Source organism: Nesoenas mayeri (assembly GCF_963082525.1).
Source record: "Nesoenas mayeri genome assembly, chromosome: 2".
NCBI classification, from domain to species: domain Eukaryota; kingdom Metazoa; phylum Chordata; class Aves; order Columbiformes; family Columbidae; genus Nesoenas; species Nesoenas mayeri.
Window position 1 is genome coordinate 41,688,658 of NC_137543.1, and position 26,732 is coordinate 41,715,389.

Genomic DNA, 26,732 nt, shown 5'->3' on the forward strand with positions numbered 1-26,732 from the left:
TCAGGGCTGTCGCAGTCCTCAGGGAGGAGCTGAAATTCGGAGATCAGCATTTTGGAAAAGGAATACGCTGGATGTCATGGGCCAGCTAGCACAAGGGCAGCTCGGAGATGGGTCGAGGCATACAGGAGGTAGAGCAGATCGGTTAGACCCAGGAAACCTAAGATCAGCTGGGATTTAAGAGGGGGCAGCAGAACATCTACCCTTCGCTACAGAGCTCTCTATTTCTTCTACTTGCACATTTTCAAAGGATTAGAAAACACCTCCCCTCTTCTCTCCCCCCATAAATAGATCCAATGATGGAAGGCGATAGAAAGAAATATTTGAGGGGTACATTGCTTTACTCTTAGCAGATTACATTAAATTTAGGAGTGTTACTTTGAGAATTTCGTTTAGGAGTCTTAATTTGAGAGCACAGAAACAATGATATGGGCCCATTATAGAGAGCCATCTAATCCAGCATCTGCAGTGTTAGAGCCAGAAGAGCTACCATGTGAAGAGGAGATATATGATCTGCTGAGAGGATTCATGCATCTTCCTCTGGAGGATGCAGTGTTAGAGCATCTAGCTGGAATACCCAGCCATGCTGCTGTCCAAGTGCAGACACTGGGGCAGAACCTCCTATGCCCTTCTCAAAGTGCCAGGCTTCACTAAGATTTTCACTACAAAGAGCTCTGTCTACAGCATAAACCCTTATCAGAAAGCTTTTTGAAAAAAAAAATAGATCACACTACAGTGCATAAGTTTAAATGCTCATTATGCACTAACTACATTTTAAACCTTGTAGCAATTGATACAGACCCAGTAACGGAAGACTATAAAATGCAGCATCTACTATTTACAGTGGAAAGTGTCCTTCAATAAAGGAATCACAAATGTTAGGATCAGAAAAGATCTCTTCATTCTTTCCTGCTTCTTGTCAGTATAAATCGCACACACACTTTCCCCCCCCTTCCCCACATCTCAGCTTTAGGTGTTAACCTGTAACTCTTTTCTCTCTTTTTCCTGGTAGTATTCTCATCCTTCTCACTCCTACAGAACTGCAGAAAATTCACACAATGGGTGACACTGGGAGTGCTCCACAGCCAGTCCCACCTGATGCCAATTTTTGTGAAGGCAGACTGGATATTTTTAACACTGCTATCAATTCCAAAGTAACCCATCTCAAAGCCTACCTTTTAATGTTTCACTTTCTCTGATAAGGAAAGCTCCAGGACTATTTCCAGGAGCCAGGAGTTGTCTTTCGGCATCTTTTCGGGTTATGTCTTTGAAGAACCATCTGAAAAGTATTTCAAAGAATTAGAACCATTTCTCTCCCCTGCCCACAAAGGATACACCACCAGGGTGAAAAGGTTTGCCACTATTTAGAGACTGGGAGAACTTACTCCTCTGTTTCTAGGGTGTTCACTTTTGCTACGTAGTTGCTGGGAATGAAGCCTTCCTTCCTCGTTGTGAGAGATTTTGCTCTCCACCATTCTCCCAGCCTGAAAAACAGAAACAACAGTAGTATTCGTGAGAAATGAAAACGATAAAGTGTTATTCGGGTTCTACTGTGCTGAGAGCTTTGCCCACACTGGAGAGAGAAGCAGCATCTTTCCTCTGAACTCAAGTCCCTGGCTCCATCAGATCAATGTCTGGTCGCTGTTACCAAGGGCAGCTGCCAAGTCCTACCAACAGCTCCACATGCATTTGTGTTTTCACACATGAGGAAGCTCTCTTACCACTAATACACTCATGTTATGAGAAGTATATCGAAAAATTACAAAGGGAATTAGATGAGTCCACAGATAAACTACAATACTACCCGTACTGTCATACTTACTCCTCAATAACTTTCAATTTTTCTCCTTTTTTGAAAGACAAGTCATCTTCGTGTATGCCATCATAGGGATACAAAGCAACCACAATGACTCCATGTTCCTCTGGTTCTACAAAGGTGGAAAGCCAAAGGTACATTTGCATTATTTTGCAGGCTGAAAGAGGCAGAGCACACAGCACTAAGATTCCTATGAAAAAACGTACCTTCATTGACAAACCTCTGTCCTGGTAAGAGCTGTGCTTCTGGATTTGCCTACAATGAAATTTGTCTTTAATTAAGCAGTTTTAGATCTTTGGAACAATCTTACATTACAATTACATATTTTTCAGTTGCTTTGGTATCATCATTGGGGGATTGGACTAGATGATCTTTTGAGGTCCCTTCCAGTCCCAAACATACTGTGATACTGTGATCATCTGTGCCTTAAATTAAAAGGAAATGCTTCAGTCTTTTTCCTCCATTCTTCAAAAGCAAATTACAACATAAAAATATAATAAGTCCCCACTAGATCTTGAATTGAGCATCTCAGACCTTGGGAAGGTGTGACACAAACTGTGGAGACGAGGTTCACAGCTTTATGACTTCTGCTGCAGAGGCAGGGCACTTTAACAGGACGGACATTAATATGCAGCTGTCATGCTAAAGAACTACGAGCATGGTTATGTTGCTAAGATTGTGCCAGGAAAAAAAAGAAAAGTAATTTAAAAAAAAAATAATGGTAGTTTGTGATGTGTGTATGTTGACAAAGAACACACTGAGTCCCCAGTGTCAGCTGGTGAGAGGTGACAGACAGCTCCCTGCACCATCCACTCACATCCTCACCTACTCCTGCTGCAATGGCAAGCAGTGAGTAACAGGAAAGTTAACCAGAGCTCATAAAGAATCACCTGTGACTACCTCAGCCTTTTTAAACAGAATAATCGACACCTGGATCCTATAGCTGTTAAAAAAACAACACTGATGCTTTTAAAAACAGTTCTAAACCGCTTCAGGTTTTCTGAAGTTACCTAACATTCTTCTACAGGTGTAGCTATATCTAGATCAAGTGTTGCCAAGGATTAGTATTTTCATGCAGAAAACTATGACAAACATAAAGTAATTAAGTAACAAACCACCAATTTTCATTTTTCATTTCTTTAAGTACTTATTTGTTCAGGGTGAACTGCATAACACAGGAAGTCCAATTGTGGACTAATGATCATTTGAATTGCTTCACTCATGTGCTTTGGATTGAGATTTAAGTTATGCTGGTCATGCTTTGATCTTGCTACTGGAATTCTCCCCTGAGACTATCTACTTACTGGCCTTTGCTGTTTATTGGACGTTGGATCCCTCACATAAATAGTTCGTTCAGTTTTACGTACTGGTTGATTCTTCAAATCTAGCCCATCTCCATGCAGACTCTCTTTCCTTTTTGATTTTATACATCCCATATTTCCTGTTGGAATAAAAAAGGTATTAAACAAAAACATTATGCTGTTTCCCATGCAATCATCTGGGCTGTGCAGCAAAAACATGCCTCCTTTTCATACACAATAGTTCACGGGGAGAACAACTGAAGGTTAGGAACACATGGCTGAAATCTCTTTTCTGCTGCAAAGGAAAGAAAATACTTCTTGTCTTGATCCACAGATGAAGTAAATATTTCAAAATAGTTATTTACTATTTCATCATTTTCAGATTTATTATCTTTTCTCCCCAACGCTCCCCCCTCCAAAACCCCTTACATCTTTCTGCTACTTCTGTGAGTCTCAGAACAGATGTAAGAAAAATATAATTACTGTGGTGACAACTTATTTCTGTATGTTTTAGAGAAAATCTGCTTTGGAAGATGTAGCAAAAAATTCCAGTCCAAATGATGAGAACTGCAGCTGGAGGTAGAAATGCCCGTATCTCCTCACTTCATTTTGCACATGCCAGTCTAACAGGGAGCTCAGTTTGATTCAAATCCCCGTCTCACATAAAGCTGATGACTTACGCAGTCCCAACTCCATGGCAGATATGCTGCTACTGTGACCTTCAGTAATGAATCTCCTGTTTCAAACAAGCTTGTTAAAGCTGTCTAAAATAGCCCATGTATAGCAGGGACGGTACATCACCACACAAGTGTTTCTTCTTCAATACAATTTCGAAGGATAATCCTTCTCTCAGGATGTGCATCCATGCTGAATCAGATGAGATACAGCTGTTAGCATCTACATGACTGGAACCTGACTGCTAATCCCATGATATAATTACACAGTACTCCAGTAAGCACATACACAACATTATCTCTATATTCCTCCCTCAGAGGGCAGTAATTATACTTACTCTTCAAAGAATCCACTATGAATGCTTTTCAAACCTCTTCTTCCTTCCTCTCTCCCTCCTTTCAGGTCAGTGCTCTAATGCTAGGTTCACAGACACATTTTCCCTTGCAGGCACACAGTCTCACTCCCCCCTGCCCTAATTAATCTTTAAAGCCAGTTCTTTGAAAAACAATGTAAAGCCTAAAATAAGAGCTCAGTGCATATACAGGCTCAAGTAAACCAGCACTGCTGAGAACAGAGCTGGGAAGCTAGAGGAGATTGTAACACCCTACACTACTTCTCACTTTTACTTTCATCTCTAGGATAGAAAAGGTCAGCAAAGTAAACAGTTGAAGTAGAAGAGCTGTCCACTTGCAGACACAACCGTTTCAGTGAGATGGCACCTTACACACCCTACCCCTGTAGGTAGGAGAATTAGCCTGCTTGGTCTGGGTCCATATTAAGACTTGTACTTCTGTAACCATACTGATAAAAATCATAATCTTAAAACTGACTCTAACAATACACCAAGGCCACAAGCACTCCCACGTGGCAACTCTCAACTTCCCACATAACCTTCATGTAATCTCCCATCCTGCTGTTGAGGAAACGCCACATAATGACAGATGCACTGTCCTATCCACAGGCTAAACACTTTCTTTTGAATATGAGAGGAGGGTATCTCCTCTCCTTCCCTTTCTGCCAATTATCTGTCACCTATTGCCAACAAATCTCAGGTCCATAAGATTTCAGCAGTTATGCAATGAACTGTGATACTGGTTTAAAAGTAGCAAGAGAACTCATTGCTCCCCTCCTTGTCTTCTCTTGAATGAAAAATAAAAGGAATAATACAGAAAATCAATGGGCACTGACCAGGCATCACCATCCCACAAAGGCAGAGAATACAGTTTCCTTCTCTTGTGTGTTAACATTTCAGTGTTCCCAGACTGGTTTGGAGGCATTGAGGGGCACCTTCAGCCAGGATGTCCCCTTAAAAGCAAGTATCTTTAATGCTTAACTTCAGTTTGTGAGAACACCCATTGGGAGATTTTTCCAAATTCTCAGCTCTGTAGAGCTGGGTTACATACTGGTGGTTTTGAAATACTGAGAAAGATTTTTTTAAAAAATTAATTAATTTATTTATAATTGTGGATATATGGATGACTTTTTTTCTGTAGTTAAATGGTTCATAGGAAATTTCTGTACATCCCCAGGCAGGCTGGTGTTCGCACACTCACCACAGACAACAGGAAGCCCAGTGTTTAATTACCTGCTGTATCTGCCAGATCAGGTATTTAGCCACCTAAGTGCTAACCTTTTTGCTCTTGAATAATTCTGCTTCTAGAGAACAAACAGCTAAAGTGGAGGACATAAGGTAATTTGATCTAAGTCGTCAGCCAAAAATCCCCTTCCCTATTGCTGCAAGAAACCTGAAGATATCTTTAGAGACTGCAGCTTGCCCAGTGCCAGTGTAAACTCAAAGAAAAGCATTTTTACTTGCATTTTTTTCTGCAGCTTAAAGCACGTGAACAGCTGTAACATAAGCTTGCTGTGAGGTTGTGCTGGTACGCTCAAGGTTAGCATTTGTTCATGACAGTAATAACAACGGATCAGTAACGCCGATGTGCAGGTGCTCTGTAATCCCAGAGAAGCCCAGTCGATGTCATGTGAAATCACACAAATACAGTATGAGATAACACATGCGATGGCACCAAAGAAAGAGAAGGTCCTAAGCCCCATCCCGAAGCCTGGATTTTTCTTTTTCCCCTCATGGAGATGAAAGCCCATAGTCCTCACAGGACTTAGCTAGGTCTACGTTAGCCAACAGCCCCAACAATTGATGCTGAAGACCAGATCTGCTCCAAAGGGGGTTTGGGGGATTGTCGCCCCCTTCACTTCAGTATAGCCCCAAGGATGGAACATTCAGTAGGAGCAAGGCCACAGCAAGGGTTTATTTGAAGGTAAGCCCCACACCACATCTTCCTAAAGTAGTTCCATTCTTGCATTCCGAATCTGCACCACAACATGAATTACAGCCCAGCAAGTGGGGGCAACAGCTTTGAGATGCCAACCTAACTAAAATGCTAATGTGGACACATCCTGAGACTTTTAGCTTCTTTATAAAACAAACCTCTCAAATCTTGCAAAATAAACATACGAAACATATGCAATAAAATTTTAAAACCCCCAGATGTTTAGTAGTTAATGTATATTGACATAGGTAAGTATATGATAGATAACGTAATATTTAATTTTCTGACCTTATGTTATTTCTAAACAAGTACAGGCAGATGATGGAGACCAAGCATATACAAAGCTGAAAAATTGTTTTTAAGCACTAGAAACTGGATCAATGAGCACATGTTCTTTCGATGTTGTGAAACAAACGATTTTTGAACCCTTGAAAGGCCACAAGACCTTATATTTCTATACATGTTAAGCCCTCTGTAAAGCTGTGTGCATTAGGTTCTGGACTGCACATTAAAAATTCCATAAGATCAGTCCTACACCCAAAGCAAGCATAACTGTATTGGTTTCAAAAGCAAGTGACTGCTCAGCTCATCTGCAATGCCAGATGGATTTGTTTCCAGCACAATATTATACATTTTTACTGAAATCTGATCCATGTCTTTCCCAGGGTTTTGAGAGTGGTACCAAACTAAAGATTCATAAGGCCAGCAGGCACTCATGTGTGACTTTCAATAAATACACATTAAATAATGGATTTCAAAAAACGAAATGCTACACAATTATCAAAGTTAACTTCACAAACATTGAACCCATACAAAAAAGAAGCTTTGACATACAAATCTTGCCTGCAGTGTACATCTTTATAGAGCAGTCATAAGGAAAATCTGAAGGTGGGAAGTTCATTCAGGCATAAATAAAATATGTCTCTTGGTGTAAAATGTTTATTTGCATAGCTTTCTGTTGCCATATCACAACGAGCATCAAGAAACTGTTCTGTGCAGATATAGATAGAAAGAGAATGTGGTAAGCAAAGAGAAATCCACAGAGCGCAACATCGTTACAAATGAAACTATGTTACTGTTCGTCAGAGATAAAAATAATTTAGAGATCATAGGAAAATGCTGTCAGTCTCTACTAGGATGTTTCCCATCCCAACAGCTTTCCAATACAGAAGATACTACTTCTCATCCATGCTCTTTATCTATTGTCCTGTCCACACCTCTAGACATGAAAGGTATAATTTAATTAAAAGAACATAGCTGCTTTTATAAACGGATATCTAAAAAAGTATCAGTTTCTCTTTTAACAGAGAGCATATTGTATTTCATGGCTAAAAGGTAAAGACAGGTAGGTGAGTTAACATCTGCAGCTTGGTGACAAGAATCTAAGTTCAGGCAGGTCATAATTTCAAAACAGCTTATGGGGGGCTAGTGCAACATTTTCCCAGGGTTAAAGGCTGCTGTATGTCTCCAAACACTGTTGCTTTATCTGCCTTTTGCTGTATTTTCCTATAGCACCAGCAAAGCACTGTGTCTAAAGCCACAATACTTCCTACTGCATCCAGCCAAGGTTCATGTGACTGTCACTTGTCCATCCATCACTAGCAGCATCTGAAGTTTTGTTTCCTCCCAGCACTTACCCTTTGCGTCATCTACAAAGCCAATCTCATTTTTGGTTTTGCTCATGGTCACAACTCTTCTTCCTGTGATTCTGTTATATACAATATTTACGGTGCACACTAGAAACCATTTCCTAAAAATCCATCTGACATGTCTGGGTGTTTCTTGATCAAAGTCATCTCTTCGAGAAAATGATTCTCAAATCCGCACAGATTTTTCAACAGTTTAGAGTGGCTTCATTTTAATCTTTGCAGAAAATGTGAACATTAAAAAAACAACTAAAATAGATTACACTTTGTTTTTTTCCGACGGTAAAGTAACTTTAAAAAGAATTAGAACTACAACATTGAGTATACAAGCAACTCTATCAAATAAATATCTGTTGTTCAAAAGGCCAGCAATCATGCATATAAACACCAATTCTGTGGGTGTCTTAGGCTTTTAACAGATATATACATACGTATTTTAACAGATACATAAATAAAATGAATTTGTATTCAATTACAAGGTTTATAAGCAGTAAACTCTTCATTTAAGCCACAAAATTTCTAATGCATATATATAAAAGATGTTCCTTAGGAGAACCAATAAAAGAGAGACAGTATATTAAGAAGTTTAAAGAAAAAAATCAAGACCTCAAAGTTATTGAGTCTTGAATGCTGCTCTATATTTAAGCTTCTGAATCAAATAATGGGAAGCAATTGTTTACACCTAGACATAAAAAAACCCACAACAACTGTTTTTAAACCTGGAGCTGTAAAGCAGCTTAAAGAGCAGAGAGGCAAATAATTTTATTTTTAAACACCTCTTTCAAAAATTGAACAGAATATCTTTTCCTTCCTCTGTTTTAGACATTCCATTCTGACCTTTTTATGCCAGTTGGTTTGCCACTACTTCACAAGTTATAAAGCCAGTGGTAACACAGTGATGCCTTCATCAATCTCCTGAATAATCAAGAATGTGAGACTTCTCTATGTTAGCCTCAAGGTCAAGGCAGACGTGTTTTGAAAACCAATCAAACTCGGAGTTATCAACTCAGATCTCATGCTGCTGGGGAAGAAGAATCATAAGCCCATTCTGCCCAAGGACACAGACACCAGCTTTCTCAGTGCCTTCATCCAACTTTCTAGAGCACTTCAATCAAATGCTCAAGTTTTCCATTCCATGGAAAAAATCTTTTATTTAAGGAAATAATTTATCTTAACCTTTATTGCTGAATTCCCTTCTATGTTGATCTGCTCCCACACCATCTGCAGTGTCTGAGCATTGCAATGATCTTCTATACCTTTGTTATTGGGACTATGAGGAAGAACAACTCTGTGGGGCCTGGGAAACCTCAGTTCATTTCTGACGAATTGCCACATGGTGCAGAATTGCAAAGCAACCTCCAAGGAACACTGAGGAGTTTAATAAAAGGTGTAGGACTCAGCAAAGCCTCATCTGTGCTGCTCTGTACATATTTCTGCAGCGCCAGTGAAGATGTGCTATTAGACTGGAGTGAGAATTAAAGTGACAAAAATAAGTTATCTGTGATTGGGAGTAAAGTGAAAGAATTAAACTGGGGAGCAACTAAGCAGAATTGGGTTCCTGTTTATTTTTTGCCTTAAAAATGATCAGTTTTTATTTTGTTCTTATACCTGCAATTCATTGCATATATTAAAAGAAATACAAAAAATATATACATATAATATAATATCTGTAATATAATATTTTATATATACACACACATTTAAATTTTACTGCAGGTCCTGACTGCCTGGTAACTTCCATAGAACTAGACTCTTGCAAACAGAAATCCTGGGTCAGCTTTCATCTTGGGCTTGTTTCACTTCCTACATCTTGTTTTTGTGCTGGTGACCAAGCAGAGGAACTTAAGCAGTTTGTTCTTCTCTTGCCTTTCTGCTGAAATGGTTATGTATGTCTCAGTCACTCCTTTACTCATGTATTTTAATCTCTTTTTTATTTAGCTCATTTCTATAGGTCCAGATTACATCATCTCTATGTGTCCCAAACTGAATTTATCCCTTACATGATACACATGTACATGGGCATATACATATATATATATCTCCATAGGCACAAATCACCATGTGCTCCCAGGAATGCATATAGAAAGGGGCATGGATAGCCTACATCTACTCAGCATTTAACTATGACAGACTTGCCCAGTCTAGACTCCCATTGCTCCTGTGATGTGAGAAGCAGTACTCCAGCTGACAGCATTTTTTAAAAAAGGAGAAAAACTGGGGAATTCTTGACTGCTTCAATCCCCTTTTTTTTGAGAAAAAGATGAGACAAAGCTAAAACAATATTTTTATGTACATATCTATAGAACAGGCAAAGAAGAGAAACAAGTTAATCCCCAGTGTAACCATTAAACTCCAAATATTAGTGTAGTGGAAAGGTATGGAACAAGCATGTTGCTGTGAGATTTCCTCAAACTTCTTCTCATTTAAGTCAAACCCTCAAAAATCTTCCAAGGATGCACTTCTATCACAGCAAGATAAGAGAACTGTCTAGTTTATCACCCACCATTAAGTGCACAGGACTAAAAACTACTTTCTGAGAAAGGCAGACCCATTCTGAGCAGCTCAGTCACATCGTCCAAGCTCAGAAGTGAGGTCACCATGCTCCATTTTAGATAAATTAACGAGTAGAGGTGGGGAAGAACAAAACATTTTTGCTGAAAGGTTTCAGAATCTCACTTTACTTGGCTTAGAAGCTGTCTCATAGTTCCCAGTCTTAAGCATGTTTTTGGGACAATAACGGCATTTAGCCCTTCATCCTCTCAGGCAATTAGGAAGAAGTCACGTCTCTTGCAGCCTATTTTCTAGGCTTTAAAGACCAAGCCCTCTCAGTCTTTTCCATTTCTACTGGTTATCCTAGGAGTCCTTTTCCACATCTGTTTCAATTTGAACTCACTCCTCTTAAGGGTAGGAGGCTGGAGTTGGTCAAGTGTTCCAAGATGACTTCCAGCAATGCCTTGTAGTGAATGGTATTAATATTTCTTCCATCTACAGAAATATGTTGCCTGCCCAATAAATTCCAGCAAACAATTTATCATTTTCACACTTCCATCACACTAGCCTTTTCAATCATATTGTGATCCATTCAGACATCCAAGTTTGTCTCATTTTTCATGATGGCAAACTGTTGTCATAGCAGACTTTCATATCTCCACTGGGATGACCTTACACCTTAATATTAATTTTCTCCCTATTTTTTTTCCACATCATTCTTTCTGTATGATAGTCTCAGCTGCCTGTGTGTTTCTAATGCCACCAATACCACAAGGGAACTGCTAATTTTTAATTGCAAATGAAAGTATTAAAAAAGAAAGTCTCAATGTAATGCTAATGTACCATTAGCCAACAGAGAGTGGCCTTGCCAAGAGTTTGGGGAAGTGCAGCAGACAGGCACCACCACCCCCTTCAGCTTCTTTCACAGTTCCTTCCTTAGCAATTGCAATCAAGACAAATTCTACTTTGTCCATATTATCTCAGATTATTTTTTAGGATTTTTTTTTCTATATCAGTTACAGAAAGTATCACCCTATCCCCTTCATGCTCTCCAACACCTGCATTCCTACTACAGTTGCAAATTCATCATGTTTCTACTTCTTCTGCAACATTCAGTTTTAAGTCCTGCACTAGTATTTCTGCTCCTCCTCTTCAGGGTCCAGATTCCTGACCTTAGCACACAAATATCTCAGTCTGAACAAACCAATTTGTGTTTCAGAAACCTTTCTTGAACTCATTACCAAGCTGACTACTGTTCTCATTGACATTCTTGACATCCATTCTTCCAGCCTTTGCTCTCCTGTTTTCCTTTCCCACATTGGTCTGGCATATTGAAATCAGGGGTAGGACTCTGCAATATTCATAACTCAAGTCCACTTGAATCATAGAATCATTTTGGTTGGAAGAGACCCTCAAGATAATTGAGTCCAACCATAACCTAACTCTATCACTAAACCATTACCTAACTCTAGCACTAAACTCTAGCACTAAACCACATCCCTAATTTAGACATTTTTAAAATCAAAATTCAAATTAGAACGAGGGAAAAAAGGTGTGCTGCCATCTGACTAGTGGAAGAGGACTGTGTATCACATCATACATCCCAAAATAAGAACATGAAGCTTCTGGTGAGATAAAATACTTGGAGTTGCTATATTGATGCTTTATTGATGCATTTCTGGGAAAGGCAGACCCATTCTGAGCAGTACAATTGCATCATACAAGGAAGAATCTTTTCTCCTATACCAACCCCCCCTCTTTTTTTTTTAACTCACTAGACCAGGCATTTTAGCTATGCAAGAGCCATTATTAATTAACACATTGCTATACTAAATGGAAAATAAGTGACTTAAGTTATCACATCTCAAACTTCCAAGTATGAAGTGATCCAATACAGTTATACAGATATCAGATGTGGTCAAGTGAGGTTTGAGGATCATGTACTTCCCTACGCAGCCTTTGAAACATGAGTGGTTTGGTATAACTAAATGTATCAGTTCAGGTAAACAGTTTTCTGTATTCAAATTACACTGATCTGCAGTCCAACCTTTGTCTGTCTTGCCTTTAAGTCTCTAGGGAGAGGATAAGTTTATTCAATGATCAGCTAAATGACACACGATCTTTGTTGGAATTCATAAATGATCATATAACATATATAATAAATATCATTATAGTTGATTACATGAAACTTAGCTCTAACAGGGGTGGGGGGCCTTGGCCAAGTAAGAAGCATCTTCTATTTTTATGTAAATTCACCACATTTTTGCCTAGATTTTTTAAAAGCTTGTTTTCATGCAGGTATTTTGGCAGTGGTAAAAAAGAAAAAAAAAGTAAATCAAGAAAAAGCACTGAAAATAACGAATGTTGTGGTAGTACAATAATGTTATAATCTTTGTAAAAGGATGAAAATAAAATTCTGAAACACAACATCACATTGAAATGAAGTGGAATATAATTTATACAAACCACTGACTCTTTTCCTTGCTTATCCAATTTAAGAAAAACACCAAAACACAAGAAAATTAATCCACACAAGATTGTAATTTTGTTAACATTGCATAATAGTCTTTGTATATTATGAAAATGTTCCAGATTCATGTAGTCAGTATTTTTGGCACTGATTTAAAACCAACTCTTACATTAAGCTAACATCTGTTTTCTGACCTTATAACACTTGCTTCATTTTATTACAATCATTTGCCTCAACTGCATCCTCCAGAATTTTGAATCAATATCAAACAATAAATTAATTCACTTTGCCAGCCCTCAGGCAACAGCATCTTCCATTTCCTCAACATTTTTCCACTGCACTATATCTTTTGAAGACAGGGGAAAAGGTCAAATAGCATCTTAATTTGTCATAACAGAATACTTCTATCAAATTCTTCAAAAGGATCATATGAAATGGTACAGAGAAAAACTGTACCAACATACTAACCAACTTAAAGGGAAGGTTTCCAAAATACTTCACACACTTAAAAGCATCATGCTAACTATGAGCAAAAATGTCATTTTTTTTACTAGCAAAAAACTTCAGTAATGACACACAGCAGCTCCATATAGCCGAATCTCCATTTCCTGATGAAAATTTGGTCAAATGACAACATTGAAGAGGATTAACATTTTTCCTATGTATTAAGAAGTTTCCTACTCCAGCTAGCAAGACGCAAGAACTCTGTGTGTACATATCTATGAGTTGCATACATTTTTTTCAGCTTTAAATTGATGACTTTGGCAATAATGGGAGCATGCTAAAGTTTCAGCAGCCTAAGACTTGCCCTGAGCCTTATAGATGTCTGTGTCTATCAAGAGCATAAGGATCCTTCTCCCCTCCCTTTTTAGTGATTAGAGCAATCACTGTAGCATAGGAAAATTAGGAACTACCCATAAAAGCAACCAGGTTTTGGAGTGAGGTCCAAGAGCAGCCCAAATGTCGTCATCCTCATAACAAGTGATGTGACAGGCAGAAGGACAAGCTTTGCACAATTTCTTTGGAGAACACAGGTCTGGGACCTACCCTTTGTCACTCCCAACTGCGCTTACCCAGCTCCTCGCTCTCCCCTCCTCCTTCCCACACACACAGCCTCCCAAAAACAAGGTGCAGCTCAGAGGCACACAACAAGGGTTTCTACATCAGTCCAAAATGCCTAGTTCATACACACGGTGGTTTTACTTAAGTGGTGTTGATTTCAACATACCCATCAACGTATTTGACGCAAAAGCACAGACACACAAACAAACTACACTGAGTAACAAGTGGACCTCCAGGAGCTACTCTGAAGTACCCTAAATGTCTACATTTACTACATGATACATGAAAGAGAAACGAGAGTTGGCTTCTCCCTATTCCATTGAGCTTCAGAAGACAACACGGGACAGAGTGAGCAGCTTACTAACATTTGGTGAGTTTGGGAAAAATTAACATGAATCTATCATCTTCACACGGCTGTAGCCCAACTAGCTCTTCAACTGAAATTTGCTACTCTGTCCACCCTGTCTAGAAGGTGCAGAGGAAGCTATATTTGCAGGTAGCAGCCAATGCTTGAAACTTTCATTTCATTCTAGTAAAGCAGCCTAATAGCCAGCTTCCATATGTCTGGACAAATGTATTGACAGGACATTTGTTAGAGAGAATCATTAACAGCTACTATGAGTAAGGGGAAAAGATTGTTATTTATGAATGTGGCCTTCAACTAGTTAAAGATGTTGTTGGCAATAAAGAGTCTTTTGAAGATGTGATCTCTTGCTTTGTAATTCAAACCCATTGCTATACTGTAAACAAAACTAAGAGATAATGAAATTATGACAACATGTCAATGAAAACATGATTGAAGACAGCAAATTCACAGCCAATAAGCCCTGATGAAGGTTTTGAGGGTGGCCTAATAGAAAGTATACCACTTCTCCTTTGTTTTTATCTTCTGCTTCCAATGTGTTTAATAAAAAGGGGAAAGACGGGAACAGATCATTAGTGTATATCAGCTTTTGTTCTCTCAAATTCAGGTAACTATATCCTCAGGGAATAAATAAATTATTATAAACCTTACCCGCTTTATAATTCTACAATCTGCTTTCAATATGCATTCAGACAGTTATGACTAAATTAGTGCAGAATGACTTCTGTGTCAAGGAATCCTAACTGTACTAGCCTGGTCATTACTTTGAACTATAGTGCAATTACCATCCTGCTCCATTGGTCACAAAGCTTCTTTGTCTGCTGTCACCTCCACGTTCATATGCTGACACGTACTCTTGGCCAAACTTGCAACTTAAACTTAGCATTCTTGTTATAATAGCATCACATAATGCCTTGGTCACCTGTCTAAAGCACTGAATTTCACAAAAGAAAAAGAGACATTTCTTTTCACCCTCTTCAAATGCCAGTATATATAGTTCAATGGCAAAAAAACCCCATTACTTCTCCACCAGACTGTTTTGTGTTTCATTAGCTGCACAGCATTACCTATACACGGAGGAACCCTCTCAAACACAGGCCATTGTACTGGGGTACGTAATATGGATTTAAGAATGAATTCTAAGCTCAGATGAAAATGTGGGGTTAAATCATTCACGCTGATGTGGGCTAACACTGAGTCCAGTTCCTCCTGGAAGTGTGCAATTCTTGGGCAAGTTTTCTCAAGTTGCAAGAGGAAGTTGCAAGAGTTCTCTAAAAAAAAAAATAATATAATAATAATAAAAAAAATCACACAGTGTCAAATCTGATGCCAGTAAATTACGCTAGCAGAAATGGAGTTTTGTGCTATTTCATCTTTACAGGGATAGCAGAAGAACCTTCAGCACTAACTGCGCAAGTGTTCGCGTGAGGAACTACCTCTTCTTGTTCTCACTGATGTAAGCAGAACCTCCCTTAACTTCAGGGGTGTAAGACTGTACTCCAGGTTCTAGCACTTCACAGAGGTCTATTTATAACTCATTTACTTTACTTATTTTTAACTCTTTGTTAATTGTATTTCTTTGAGGGCATGAATCTAAACCAGGCATGTTCCAGGTGATTTCTTGCCCAGATTGGTAAACTGTTCTAAGCAACTGTTGCTATGTGGGATATGTGTGCAGGCACAAAAGGATGTTGACTGAACCAACATGCTGCAAGTATGATCAATAGAGCTAAAAGAGCTATATCATAAGCAATTTTTTTAATCTAAAGACAGAAGCAACTTTAACTTGAGCCTTGTGAAACTACATGCTCACACTGGGGTGACAGTGAGTGTAAAAGGAAATACGTCATTGAATGAATATGGACCAAGAATTCACTCCAAGTTCTAAGCATGCTTTTCACATCTGATGCACACATAAGCACGAATAATAAGTTTCTCAATAGTTAATAAAAATTTAAAATATTTTACATTCTTTCCATTTTCAGAGAGGAGTGAGAGTGGGAATCTGGAAACTGTCTTTTGAGGGAGGGTTGTGAATCACTGATGTGATGGTTCACTTGGTTCTTCCTGCTTCAAACATTCTAAGGAAGAACTGGAGACCTTGGATTTTAAACATATGTATGTCTTTGCAGATGATCTTTCTCAAAGGCAAGAATGAACACAGAGTTCCCCAAATCACCAGGACAGCAGCTATGCAAGAATATTAACCTGATTAAAGTTCTGTTATTAATATATTTGAGATAAGTTATTCTACACTAAATAGAAGTTCTGAGTGGAGGACTGACTTGAAGAAGCAGGTTGCATTTGCTCAATATGTTAATTTATTTCACTTTCAGAAACCGATGAATGCTTCAACAGCTGCTACTATTTTGACTTTGGCTTGCCGTTTATTTTCTCTCTCTAAAAACAACCAATACTTCTGTAGTCACGACATATCATTACTGGATTGCACAGCATTTAGTGTTATTTCTAGTCCTGCTTAATAGACAAGAGCCTTGCAATTGACATCAGATGAAGAACTAGTATTTAAAACAGTAGACAGTTTCACAGAACCAGCTTCTGGTCCTGAAAGTGATGGCACAAAACTTGCAGGAGCTCTACAGACTTTGAGAGACTCAGGCCAGGATTTTCTAAACAAAGTGCAAGACATGGACTTTAATGAGTCGGACAGCATGTGTGATAATTTTAGCAGATTTAGACTCATGGTAAACTGAGACCAGAATTATTTTCATATTTAGACTGTAGACTGCAAGGATTTTACAGCACTCTTCTTATGACCATACTGGCTGCTCATTAAAGTTTATAATCTTTGTAACTTCAAATATCAAATACATAGCTCATAGGCAGGAGATGCGCGATTATACTGTACCCAATAAATACATCTTAGACTGTACACAAGCCCCATTGTTTAGATGTGACTTTAGCACTCAAGTCCCATGCAGTTAAGTTTACTAAGGAAGAAGTAAGAATACATCAGTGTTCATGATGGTTACCTGAGTTTGTTTCAGAAGAACTGTAATGAGTTCACAATTAACTTACATTTGAATTCCATAGAATTAAGCATTGTGCAAAGAAGATGCTTTGAAAACCAGTAAGACAAAAACCGTATAAGAAAAGGTAGGACACGAGTCAGAATTGGAGTTGATGCTGAGAAATAAATTAAGAGGGAAGACTGCAGAAGCAGAGAGATAAAAGGAGAAAAAACAAATAAGAATGCAAAGGATGATAACTAATGGGGTAGAGACAATTACAGTCCCTAAGAAAGCACATAATCTGTGCTGTATGACAAGACGTAGAACATGTAATAAACATAATACAGTCACATCACTGAAACTATATTCTCTACTCAAAGGAGAAAGTACTTTCTGGCGTCACACAATTTCAAGCATCTTGATATTTTTGCTTATGTTGCAGGAGCAAGGAAAAAGACTATTCACCCATCTAAACCCGGCAGGAGAAGACTACCATCGTACATAGTCAAATACATCACAGAAGAGAAACACTGTTCTGATCTCTTATTGAAATAAGCTATTCAAATGCTGAATTTTGCATTTTCTGACACTTGTATCCAATGCCCTCAGACTTGCTCAAATGCTTCACTGAGAGCAGAAACACCTCACCTGAAGCACCTTTCTCCCACTCGTTCACTCCACCAGCCAGATCTCTCTTCTGCTGGTGCCGGCTCTGCTGAAGTGGGTTCTTCAAACTTGCACTGCCTTCTCAAAGCTGTATTTCTTAAGTTTCACTTTCCATGGGAATAGACCGTATGGGACATGTCAACACCGAGGAGCACAGCACGGAAACCCTGGAAGACGAGCTGTGCCTTAGTACCACACCCCCACAATACCACAGTTCTTCTTCATAGGCCAGCACACTTGCCAATAAATCCACACTCTGCTTCCTGGAACCAGGTGGACTTAAAAGAAGGGTCAATGCTGGCTGAAAAACCTCTTACATGTGCCAGTACACAGCACAGAAAAACCTTCTGCATACAATGGAAATGAAACTTGACCAGAGAATGTTGAAGCAACACCACAGAATGGCAGACAAAGGGGTAGGAGAAAATACAAGCTGACCACCTTCTACATAGAAACTAACCTGTTTCAAGTCAGGTTTAGGTCACCATTTTGAATTACATGTGGTAAACAGTACTAGTTAGCTATGAAGACAGATCACATGTACGTATAACACATGGTCTAGATAGAAGATTTCTGCTGGCTATCTACAGAAGTACAAAGCTGTTCTTTAAGAAGGCACAGGCTTCTTAAAACACTGTGAAGACCATGTCAGTACTGCCAGCTTGGCGCTCCATTGGACTTCACGCGTCTTCAAGAGGCTGGGGATACATATTTCTGAGCGAGTGTTCCCTGATAAGGTAGCACAAGTAGATTACAAATGATTATTAGATTATGAAACGTGCTGAGACTTATTTTTCTGGAAAAGGAAAAATAAAAGTTGCTACACAGAAATCTAAATAAGCAGCTTATACCATTGACAGTTCTGAACACAAAACTGCAGAGAAAGAATCAACAGAATCATGTTGGGAAAATAAAAGAATGATGGGAGAAGAAAAAAGGAAGCGGCGGTAAGAAGGGAATACTGCTACAGCAGGATCAAGACTGAAATATGGCTTTTCCCAGGAAGTTAGGGAGAAAAAGCCCCAAATAAACAGCATATTATTACTAATGAAGACACTTGAAGCAGTGTGGCTCTAAGAGTTTTTCAGACACACTGGTAAGCGTCATGGCAGAGGGATGGGAACTGCTACCAAGGAAATTTAGTGGGAGATTTTCAGAAGAGGCAAGCTCTCCTGGTCAGGTCCAGTGGTAGCACTGCTGTCCACCACCTGCCTAGCAGAAATCATCAATCAGGCTGCCTACATCTCAAGGCAAATGGACTTAGCATTCACCTCAGTATGGTCTGGTGCTTCTCCACTGGTGCCAGGACAGCTGCTCCAATCTCTCTCACAGACAGTGCAAGTACAGTTGGAAATCAGTGAAAGAGCAAAGCGCTCACAAAATAGAAAAAGGAAGACAAAGTGCCATGCCAGCAATACAGCAAGAGAGTTGCTTAAAAGGCAAGTTCTCCTACACCCTTCACAGGCTGCAATGTTTCCCTCTCGCCTTTGCATAGTTTAGCAGATCTTTTGCAATGGTAGGTCTATAGTTACAAAAATGTACTTTGAATCCTATTTGCATGCTCTGCTATGCCATAACGGGACATTCAAATGACTCATGCAATATAGTTTGAACAGGTTGAACCCAGAACATCCAACATAGGATTTCCTCTTTCTCCTGCCCATCCCCTTCCTGTGTGTTTACCAAAAACTTTCATTTCCTCAGTGGTGCTGACACCAGCTCTGGCTATCATTTAACCCTATTCTTGTCTGCTCCCACCTGAACCACAGCTACCCTAGAGCATTCAACACATTTTAGAAATCCCATCAAGACATATAGTAAGGCTGGGGTTGCCCTGGAGTAAACAATTTTCTGTCCACTGAACCTAATGAATGTAAGCCTCATAATGCTGGCAAGGGATACTTGAGCAGGCAATTTCAATAAATGCAATAGATGCAGTACTATCCGTATGTTTTCCTCCTACTCAGTTGATACTACCAGGAAATATTTGCTTAGTCTGAATAGAGTAAAACTTGGTCAGAGGTCAAACCTAATGATACATTATCATTATGCAGGAATTCATTAAAACATACTCTTTACCTTTTAATAAGTCCCTAGTACAGTAATACACTGAAAGAACAAAACCTGCTTAGCAGTTAAACATCCTCCTGCACTAATTCCCGTAGTACCCCATTGTTTCAGTTTATGTCCAAGAAAAGCCTTGAATACGATTTCATCAAAAAGTTGATCAAACTGGTTTGTACGCACCTATCTGCAGAAACCAATGAAGGAAACATGAAAAGCAAAGTGCTACATTATAGATGCCACATCAGAAAGCCCACTTAACAGACTATGTTTTTGTTGACAAACCTCCTGAAATGGCTTTCTGTTAACCTAACAAAGGAGTAGTTAAGAACACATCCCAGAGGGAATTAATTCCCTCCAAACTTGTATCATGACCAGTCTTTCAGTAGACCTCTAAAATAAACCACAGAAAATGCCATTCCAGAAGCGTAGCTGCATCCCATACCTCAATCCCTGTGGTGAGCTATCACATTTTTCCAGTTTCAGATTGCACAATTTGCTATCACAGGTACTTTCAATAAATGGTTTAGTCACAAGAATGTGCACAGTAAAAAGCAGGCCTTTGCAGATTAAATTAGCAAATTCTATGACACATCAACCACAGTTTAGACAGGAAGAAGTAGCCTCATGCTACATGCAGAAGAGACCATAAAGGAAGAAGAATACATTGTTCAGACTGTTTATCATTTGAGTCTTTTGAACTGAAGAAGTAAGATAGTATGCTGCACAAACACAGGAACCAATCGTAGATACTTAAGATGCCAGCACTTTGAAAAAGACAATGCTGACCTAAGGGATACCAAATATTGGCCTGAATGCTGTTAGTCCACCCTTTTTCCTGCAGAGAAATGAGATCTATCCATTCCCTTCTTCACCTTTCCCTGGTCTCCTCCTCCTTCTCTCCCCAGCAAAGTGCTACTGTCAAAATACAGGCTATCTTCTGACATTCAACTGACAAAAATAACTAATATATTTACCTCTATAAGTAGTTCCTTAAGGCACACAACCAATACAAGTATCTCATAAATATTTGGAGGAAATGCTTCCAAAACAAGATGAATTCTGCCTTTGCATTTTCCACATTTTCAGGAAAGATGCCGAACACAACCATGACTGATTCAGCCTCGGAAATTACGGCATTTAATGACAATGTCAACAGGAAACGTATTTGAATCAGGCAAAAATAAATATGACAGCACAGACCTTTCCATCCTCCCCTGAAGGACAATTAAGTTTAAACTAGGAACAGTCACACTAAGGACAGTTACATTGTATTTGCTTTTTATTAGTATAAGCTGACGTCTTTGAAGAAGGTACCATGACTGTTTACAGTATGGCAGTCTCCTTCTCCTTGTATGCTTCACTAAAGACTGTTTTCATACTAATGTGATTCTACATTTTTATCTGCATGGTTTCCTGTGGCACAGCTCAGCAAGTCTGGAAGCCTTTTTCTCTAGAGCATCTCTTGCACTTGTATACTCTCATGAAAGAGGAGACACAAATAAATGGGAGGAACAGGAAGTAGGAATACAATCAGCAGGAGAAAAAACCTAATTCTCTGCTGGGCAGCTGGTTCTTCTACAGGATGAAGTTGTTCTTCTTAGAGATAGTAGTGCTCTAGGGGTAAAATAACAATAAATACTACTTAACAGAGTCATGTGGTTTGGTGCAACTAGTTATACAACTGGCTTGGTAGCTTTAGAAGGAAGTATCACCTTCTGCACACAAAGCTCGCACAGCACTCAGGGTCCCTGGCCAAGCTGTTCTCTTCCCATCCCTTGCATTAGTACGTGACAGCTCACACCCTTTGGAGACCACTGGTGCTGGAGAAATATACCTCTGTGTATAACCATGGTTCTAGAGCAGAGTGTTAGGAGTCCTAGTCTACACCTAATGCTCATCCTATGCCTCTATCTACCTACCTACCTATTCCTCATCTGCTTGTATTGTGTTATCTCAGTATTGCAAAGGGCTTCCTGAATGTCAAAAGTAAAACTGGCTCTAAAGTTCCCTGGACACACAAAATAAAGTCATTCGATCACTCAGAATACACAGATATAGGAGGAAAGACCTCACCCCTTCCCAGATCACCTAGCCCTTTGAGGAAAATAAAAACTGGTTCATGGTCAACACGTTTTCATCCGAAAACCTCAAAGATGCCCATTAAGATTCTAAATAACATGCAAAGTACTGATAGGAAAACATCTCCCTTTTGTGACAGAAATCAATTAAACGCTGCAGTCCTTAAACTTTCCTGAGTAGCTACAGCAAGATCAAATGCTGGTCTCTAATGTGCAGCATAAGAAGTGCCAGATGTAATGTTTCTGGTCTTGTGAGTCACCTCACCGAAGATCAGCTACTAAGTTGAGTCAGGAGGACCCCAGACCTTTCTCATTGCCCGTTTTAGAAACTGCTTGCCACAACACTTGCTGTTCTGTGATGCCGTTTATCTTACAAGAGCCAACAAGGGCATAGGAAGATAACTCCAATCACACAGATAAAAAGGGGGGGGAAAGTATTGTGAAAGAGTTACTTATAAGTACTTACATGGTGATAAATACACGCAAGAAAGAATTTCACATTTCTGGAAACTCTCTTGAAAGGATAACATTAAAAACCGGAACATTAAACATCTTAAATGGACTTTAACTTGTATGTGAAAGTTTCATAATTCATTGCATTGTCGGAAAAAGTCATTGTGCAACTCCACTGGTCAAGGAACTTAAAAGGAAAGGTCTAAGCCTTACCTTGTCCTCTGTGTATTTATATAGGAAAAAAACCCTTATTTACTCAAAAATTACAGGAGAAAAGTAGAATAACTTCAAGTCAGTCAGCTACTGTACAAAGTTGATAATTCTACACCATTACAGTTAAAAAATATATCTCAACAGCACACAATTAAAATAGATCTTTATGTTATTAAATTAAGAATTATTTTCTAACTAGTCTGTAGCTCACAAAGCTGAAATGGAGAAAGAAAGCTCTCAGAAGAGATCCAACAGAATGAGACATCTATTGATCTGAGAGTTCACAAATTTTAATCCTTGTCCAAGATCTCATAATGTCTGATTAGCAATATCTAACTGACTTCTAGCCTGTTGCTACTTTTTCAGAGAAAACTATCTGATTTTTTCTTATCCATACTTTCAGTGCTGTTGATGGTACCTATTATAAAAAGTCTTAATATGTACTACCCTCCATTAAATACTGGGTTGGAAACAATTCTCACAAACAGAATTTCACTATCCCTTCAGTAAAACTGAGCTACATTTTCCGAGCATAGCTTTGCAATTTCCCAACAAAATGTACTTTTTTTTTTCTTTTTTAAACTCCTCTTTAGTGATACTACAATGGATGCAGACTCATCCACCTGGCACTCGTACTTTACAGATACTTGCAACTAACATAGTAACATTAAGTTTTCTAAATTACAGAAGTCTTCCAGATACTTTATGGGATCAAGATTTTAAAAAAAAAGTAATTTCTAATTTGTATCACAGTGAGCTAAAGTAGGTTACCATTGGGCAAACTCTTTCTTCTTTTCAAAGGTGGGAATGAAAGGCAAGAGATGGGATACTGATTTGGGGTTTCAGATGAAACAATGCAATAAGAACTCAATTTCTGTGCTCCTTATGTATATCCATAGTAATACGACCTGGCTAAACAAGTCATGTTACTGTCTTTGGTCTTTAGTGCCAACAGGAGGGAGTGAAGCAGCAAGATGAGTTCTTGCAAACCCGTTTGCTACAAACACATGAAAGATGCCATTTCAACAGAAACTCTTAACAGCTTTACTGAAGGTATAGCATCAACTACAGAGATCTAGCTTGACTTTTAGATCCTAAATTAAAACTGGAAGGAGAACCTCTCCCCCAACCCTGACCATTCCTTAGGCATACAGTACCATTACAACAGTAACCAGCAAGAAACACCATGCACCAAACATTACAATATCATTTTCTCATCTTTCTTTTAAGCTAAAGTACATTTGAATGTAACAGAGAAAGCGGCTTTAACTTGGAATAGGCTCCAGAAATTTTTTTCCTAGAAAAAAAGCAGCATAAGAAGCAACACCCAGAGGCCACATTGTCTCTCCTCAGTCAAGGCTGTTGCCTTGGCTTGAAACACCGACTGCAGACTTTGATCAGCTAATTTTACACGCTTTCCGGCACAAAACAGCCAGGGGCACCCGAGCCCTCAAGACCACAGCAGAAGCCGGGCAAAGCGGCAAGAGGTGAATCACGTTTTTGAGAATGATTATTTAACAAAAATAAAATAAAATAAAATAAAATAAAATGCCCTATTTCCTTTAAGACCCCATCCAGTCCTACTGGGAAGGTCAGGCGGCAGCGGCACCTCCTCCGGGAGGCAGAAGCGAAGGCAAGCCGCCCGGAAAGCACCTTGTCCCCACCCTGCCGTGCCAGAGAGGGGACACGGCGGCGGGTCGGCCGGGCATCCCCCCGCCCGTGCTCTCTAGACCCCCGTGGGAGAAGCCGGGGCTGCTTCCCCAGCCGCCGCCCGCTGCCGCCCGGCGGGGTGACGGGCGAAGGCACTTACTTTCCCGGTGCGAAAGTTGCGCGGCAGCGAGTGAACTCCACGGTGACCGGCGGGGCGGCGAGCGGGGTGTCCCGGGGGCGGCGGGGCTGGTCCGGGCCGGCTGTGCGTGCGGGGCGCGGCGTTGCTGCCCCGCCGGCCGGGAGAGGGGGGCAGCCGGCGGGGGAAGCTCGCAGGGCCGGCGGCGGTTGGCTCGCAGCCGCTCGGCTTTACTTCCTGGTGCCGGCTTCGATTTGCATGCGGGGCTGCGAGGGGAGAGCGGGGCGAGAGAGGGAAAAGGCTGGTGGCGGCGGGGAGCGGGCGGCTCCTGCCGCCGGCCCCGGAGGGGAGGCGCAGCTCCGCGGGCTGAACGACGGGAGAGCTGAGCGGAGGGAGGCTGGGACGCGGACGCGGTGGGGCAGGAGCTGTGGAAGGAGTGTAGGGGCTCTGCTTGTGCCGGGCTGCGGCAGGGCAGGCAGCGCTGCTGCCGTCAAGGAGTGAGTGCCCCTGTGCCCCGGAGCAAACTTCATGCGGCGGACTAGTCCCCGTTAAAAGTGACAACTAAATAAACCAGCCTTAGTCTGAGGGGTAAAACAGAAAAGGTTGTCTTGTTTACCAACAACTTAAAAAAAACGTCATGAACTTATCCAAAGGTCAACTCTAGCAACTTCTAGCGTCCGTTGGAAGCTGGGTTGGAAGAAAACAAAGAATAAGTAAAGTTATCTTTTATCTATCTATCTATCTATCTATCTATCAAATTATTTACTAGCTTGTTGAAAAGTGAAATAAAATCTCACAGGTCAGCAAAACAGGAAATATGAATGTGTGGACATAACACCTAAAGGATGCAGCTGAAAAGCTCTACAAGAACTGGAGTGGTGTCATATGTGTACTGCCAGACCAGCTGGACAAGGTCGGGTCATGGCAGAATTTCGAAAGAAAAGCGTTTAAGCATTCCACATAGAGTGTTGAAGACAGTGGCACCACTCTGGGGAACAGTCAAAGTGGTGCTAGATACCTTTGAACATCTTGCAGCTTGTATCTCTGTACCCTTTCTTGAAGTTCACCAATAAGGCCTAACTGTGAGTTGGAGCAGACTGGGGAGCTGGTGAGGACTTCCAGCAGGGCATCCAACTAGCTGAAAATGGCTCAATGCATTTAAAAGAAGAACTTGAATCACGTCAGTAGGACTTACAGATCTTTGACACTGATGTAAAAGGGCTGCCACTCAGTCATGGTGACATGCAACTGGCACAGTCACTTCACTCTGGTACGTGCTGCAATTCTGTCTTGTGGCTGTGACTCCAGCACATGGGCCACTACCTTGATCCCGTAGAAGACTCAGTCCATAGAAGCAGTCGGACCATAATCCATCACATTCCTAAATCAGTCCCAGATGTCCCTGGGCATCTGTAGATCTCTAAAAAGCAAAGGACAAAAAAAAGGACATTTCTTCTTTGAATTATATCATCAGTGATTCAAATAATGTCTTGTAGATACTCAGTTTAAAACCAGCCTCTAAAAATATTGTAGAGTGAGACAGTAATTAATTCCTTCAAGTTCTATTAATACAAAGTTTGTAAATCTATTCTCCCTTCCCTCCACTTACTTAAATGAGTTAAAAAATGGGAGATTTTCTTATTGGAAGTGCTGTCACATAGGCTCAAGAGAGTGTACTGTTAGTGCCTCATGTTTCCATTTTCCTCTATAGGGTAAGTACGTTGAATTTGTATTTTTCTTCTTGGAGAGGAGAAATGGTGCACAGATCCCACATCTGTCTTGGCCTCCATCCTTTCCTCTCTGTCTCTTCATTATCAAGTATTCTGCTGAGTTTAAAATTCATCTTTTCCTATCAAAGCACCAGTGAAAAAAACCCCAAAATTTAGTTTTCAAAATGCATAATAGAGTCCAGCAGTCTAGTAAAATACAACCTTACCTATAATGTGAATAATTTGGAAAAATAAAAAAAAAAGTGCTCTATTACCCTTAATAGGCTGCTGTGCAGTGGTAGATTGCAGAGGCATAGCACAAACTCATCAGTTCTGTCCCAAATGAACTAGTATGAAGAAGGATTGGAGCAGAATAAACACACTGTGCTTTATAACAAGAAAAATCAAAGACAGGTTGTTAGTATAATCTGAAATAAGTCACAGTTTTATGCATTCTCATTCCCACTGGTAAGAGGAATATGTACAAAATCTACCTTAGAAAGTGTAAGAAGGAAAGGAACTCTCTCATTACATATTCACCAAATGGGGAAAAAAAGCTGGTTCCAGCCTCCCTACATCTGTACATCTGCTGTTAGTGACAAATGTTTTAAATGTCTTTGTGTATAGATCAAGAAAGCTGGGGGGTGGTATATAATGGGGCAAGGAGGAAACTTCAACC

General features: G+C 39.9%; 1 protein-coding gene across 1 annotated transcript in view; it reads right to left on the minus strand.

The window, feature by feature from the left end:
• Positions 1 to 3,249, minus strand: part of LYN (LYN proto-oncogene, Src family tyrosine kinase) — a gene marked incomplete at its 5' end in the record, with an annotated part of 29,715 nt that extends 26,466 nt beyond the window's left edge. The window contains 5 exons of the mRNA XM_080339850.1: positions 1,173 to 1,276; positions 1,383 to 1,481; positions 1,820 to 1,925; positions 2,020 to 2,068; positions 3,181 to 3,249. Coding sequence (XP_080195976.1) covers positions 1,173 to 1,276; positions 1,383 to 1,481; positions 1,820 to 1,925; positions 2,020 to 2,068; positions 3,181 to 3,249 — 427 coding nt within the window. The remainder of the gene's footprint in view (positions 1 to 1,172; positions 1,277 to 1,382; positions 1,482 to 1,819; positions 1,926 to 2,019; positions 2,069 to 3,180) is intronic.
• Positions 3,250 to 26,732: the final 23,483 nt, after the last annotated feature.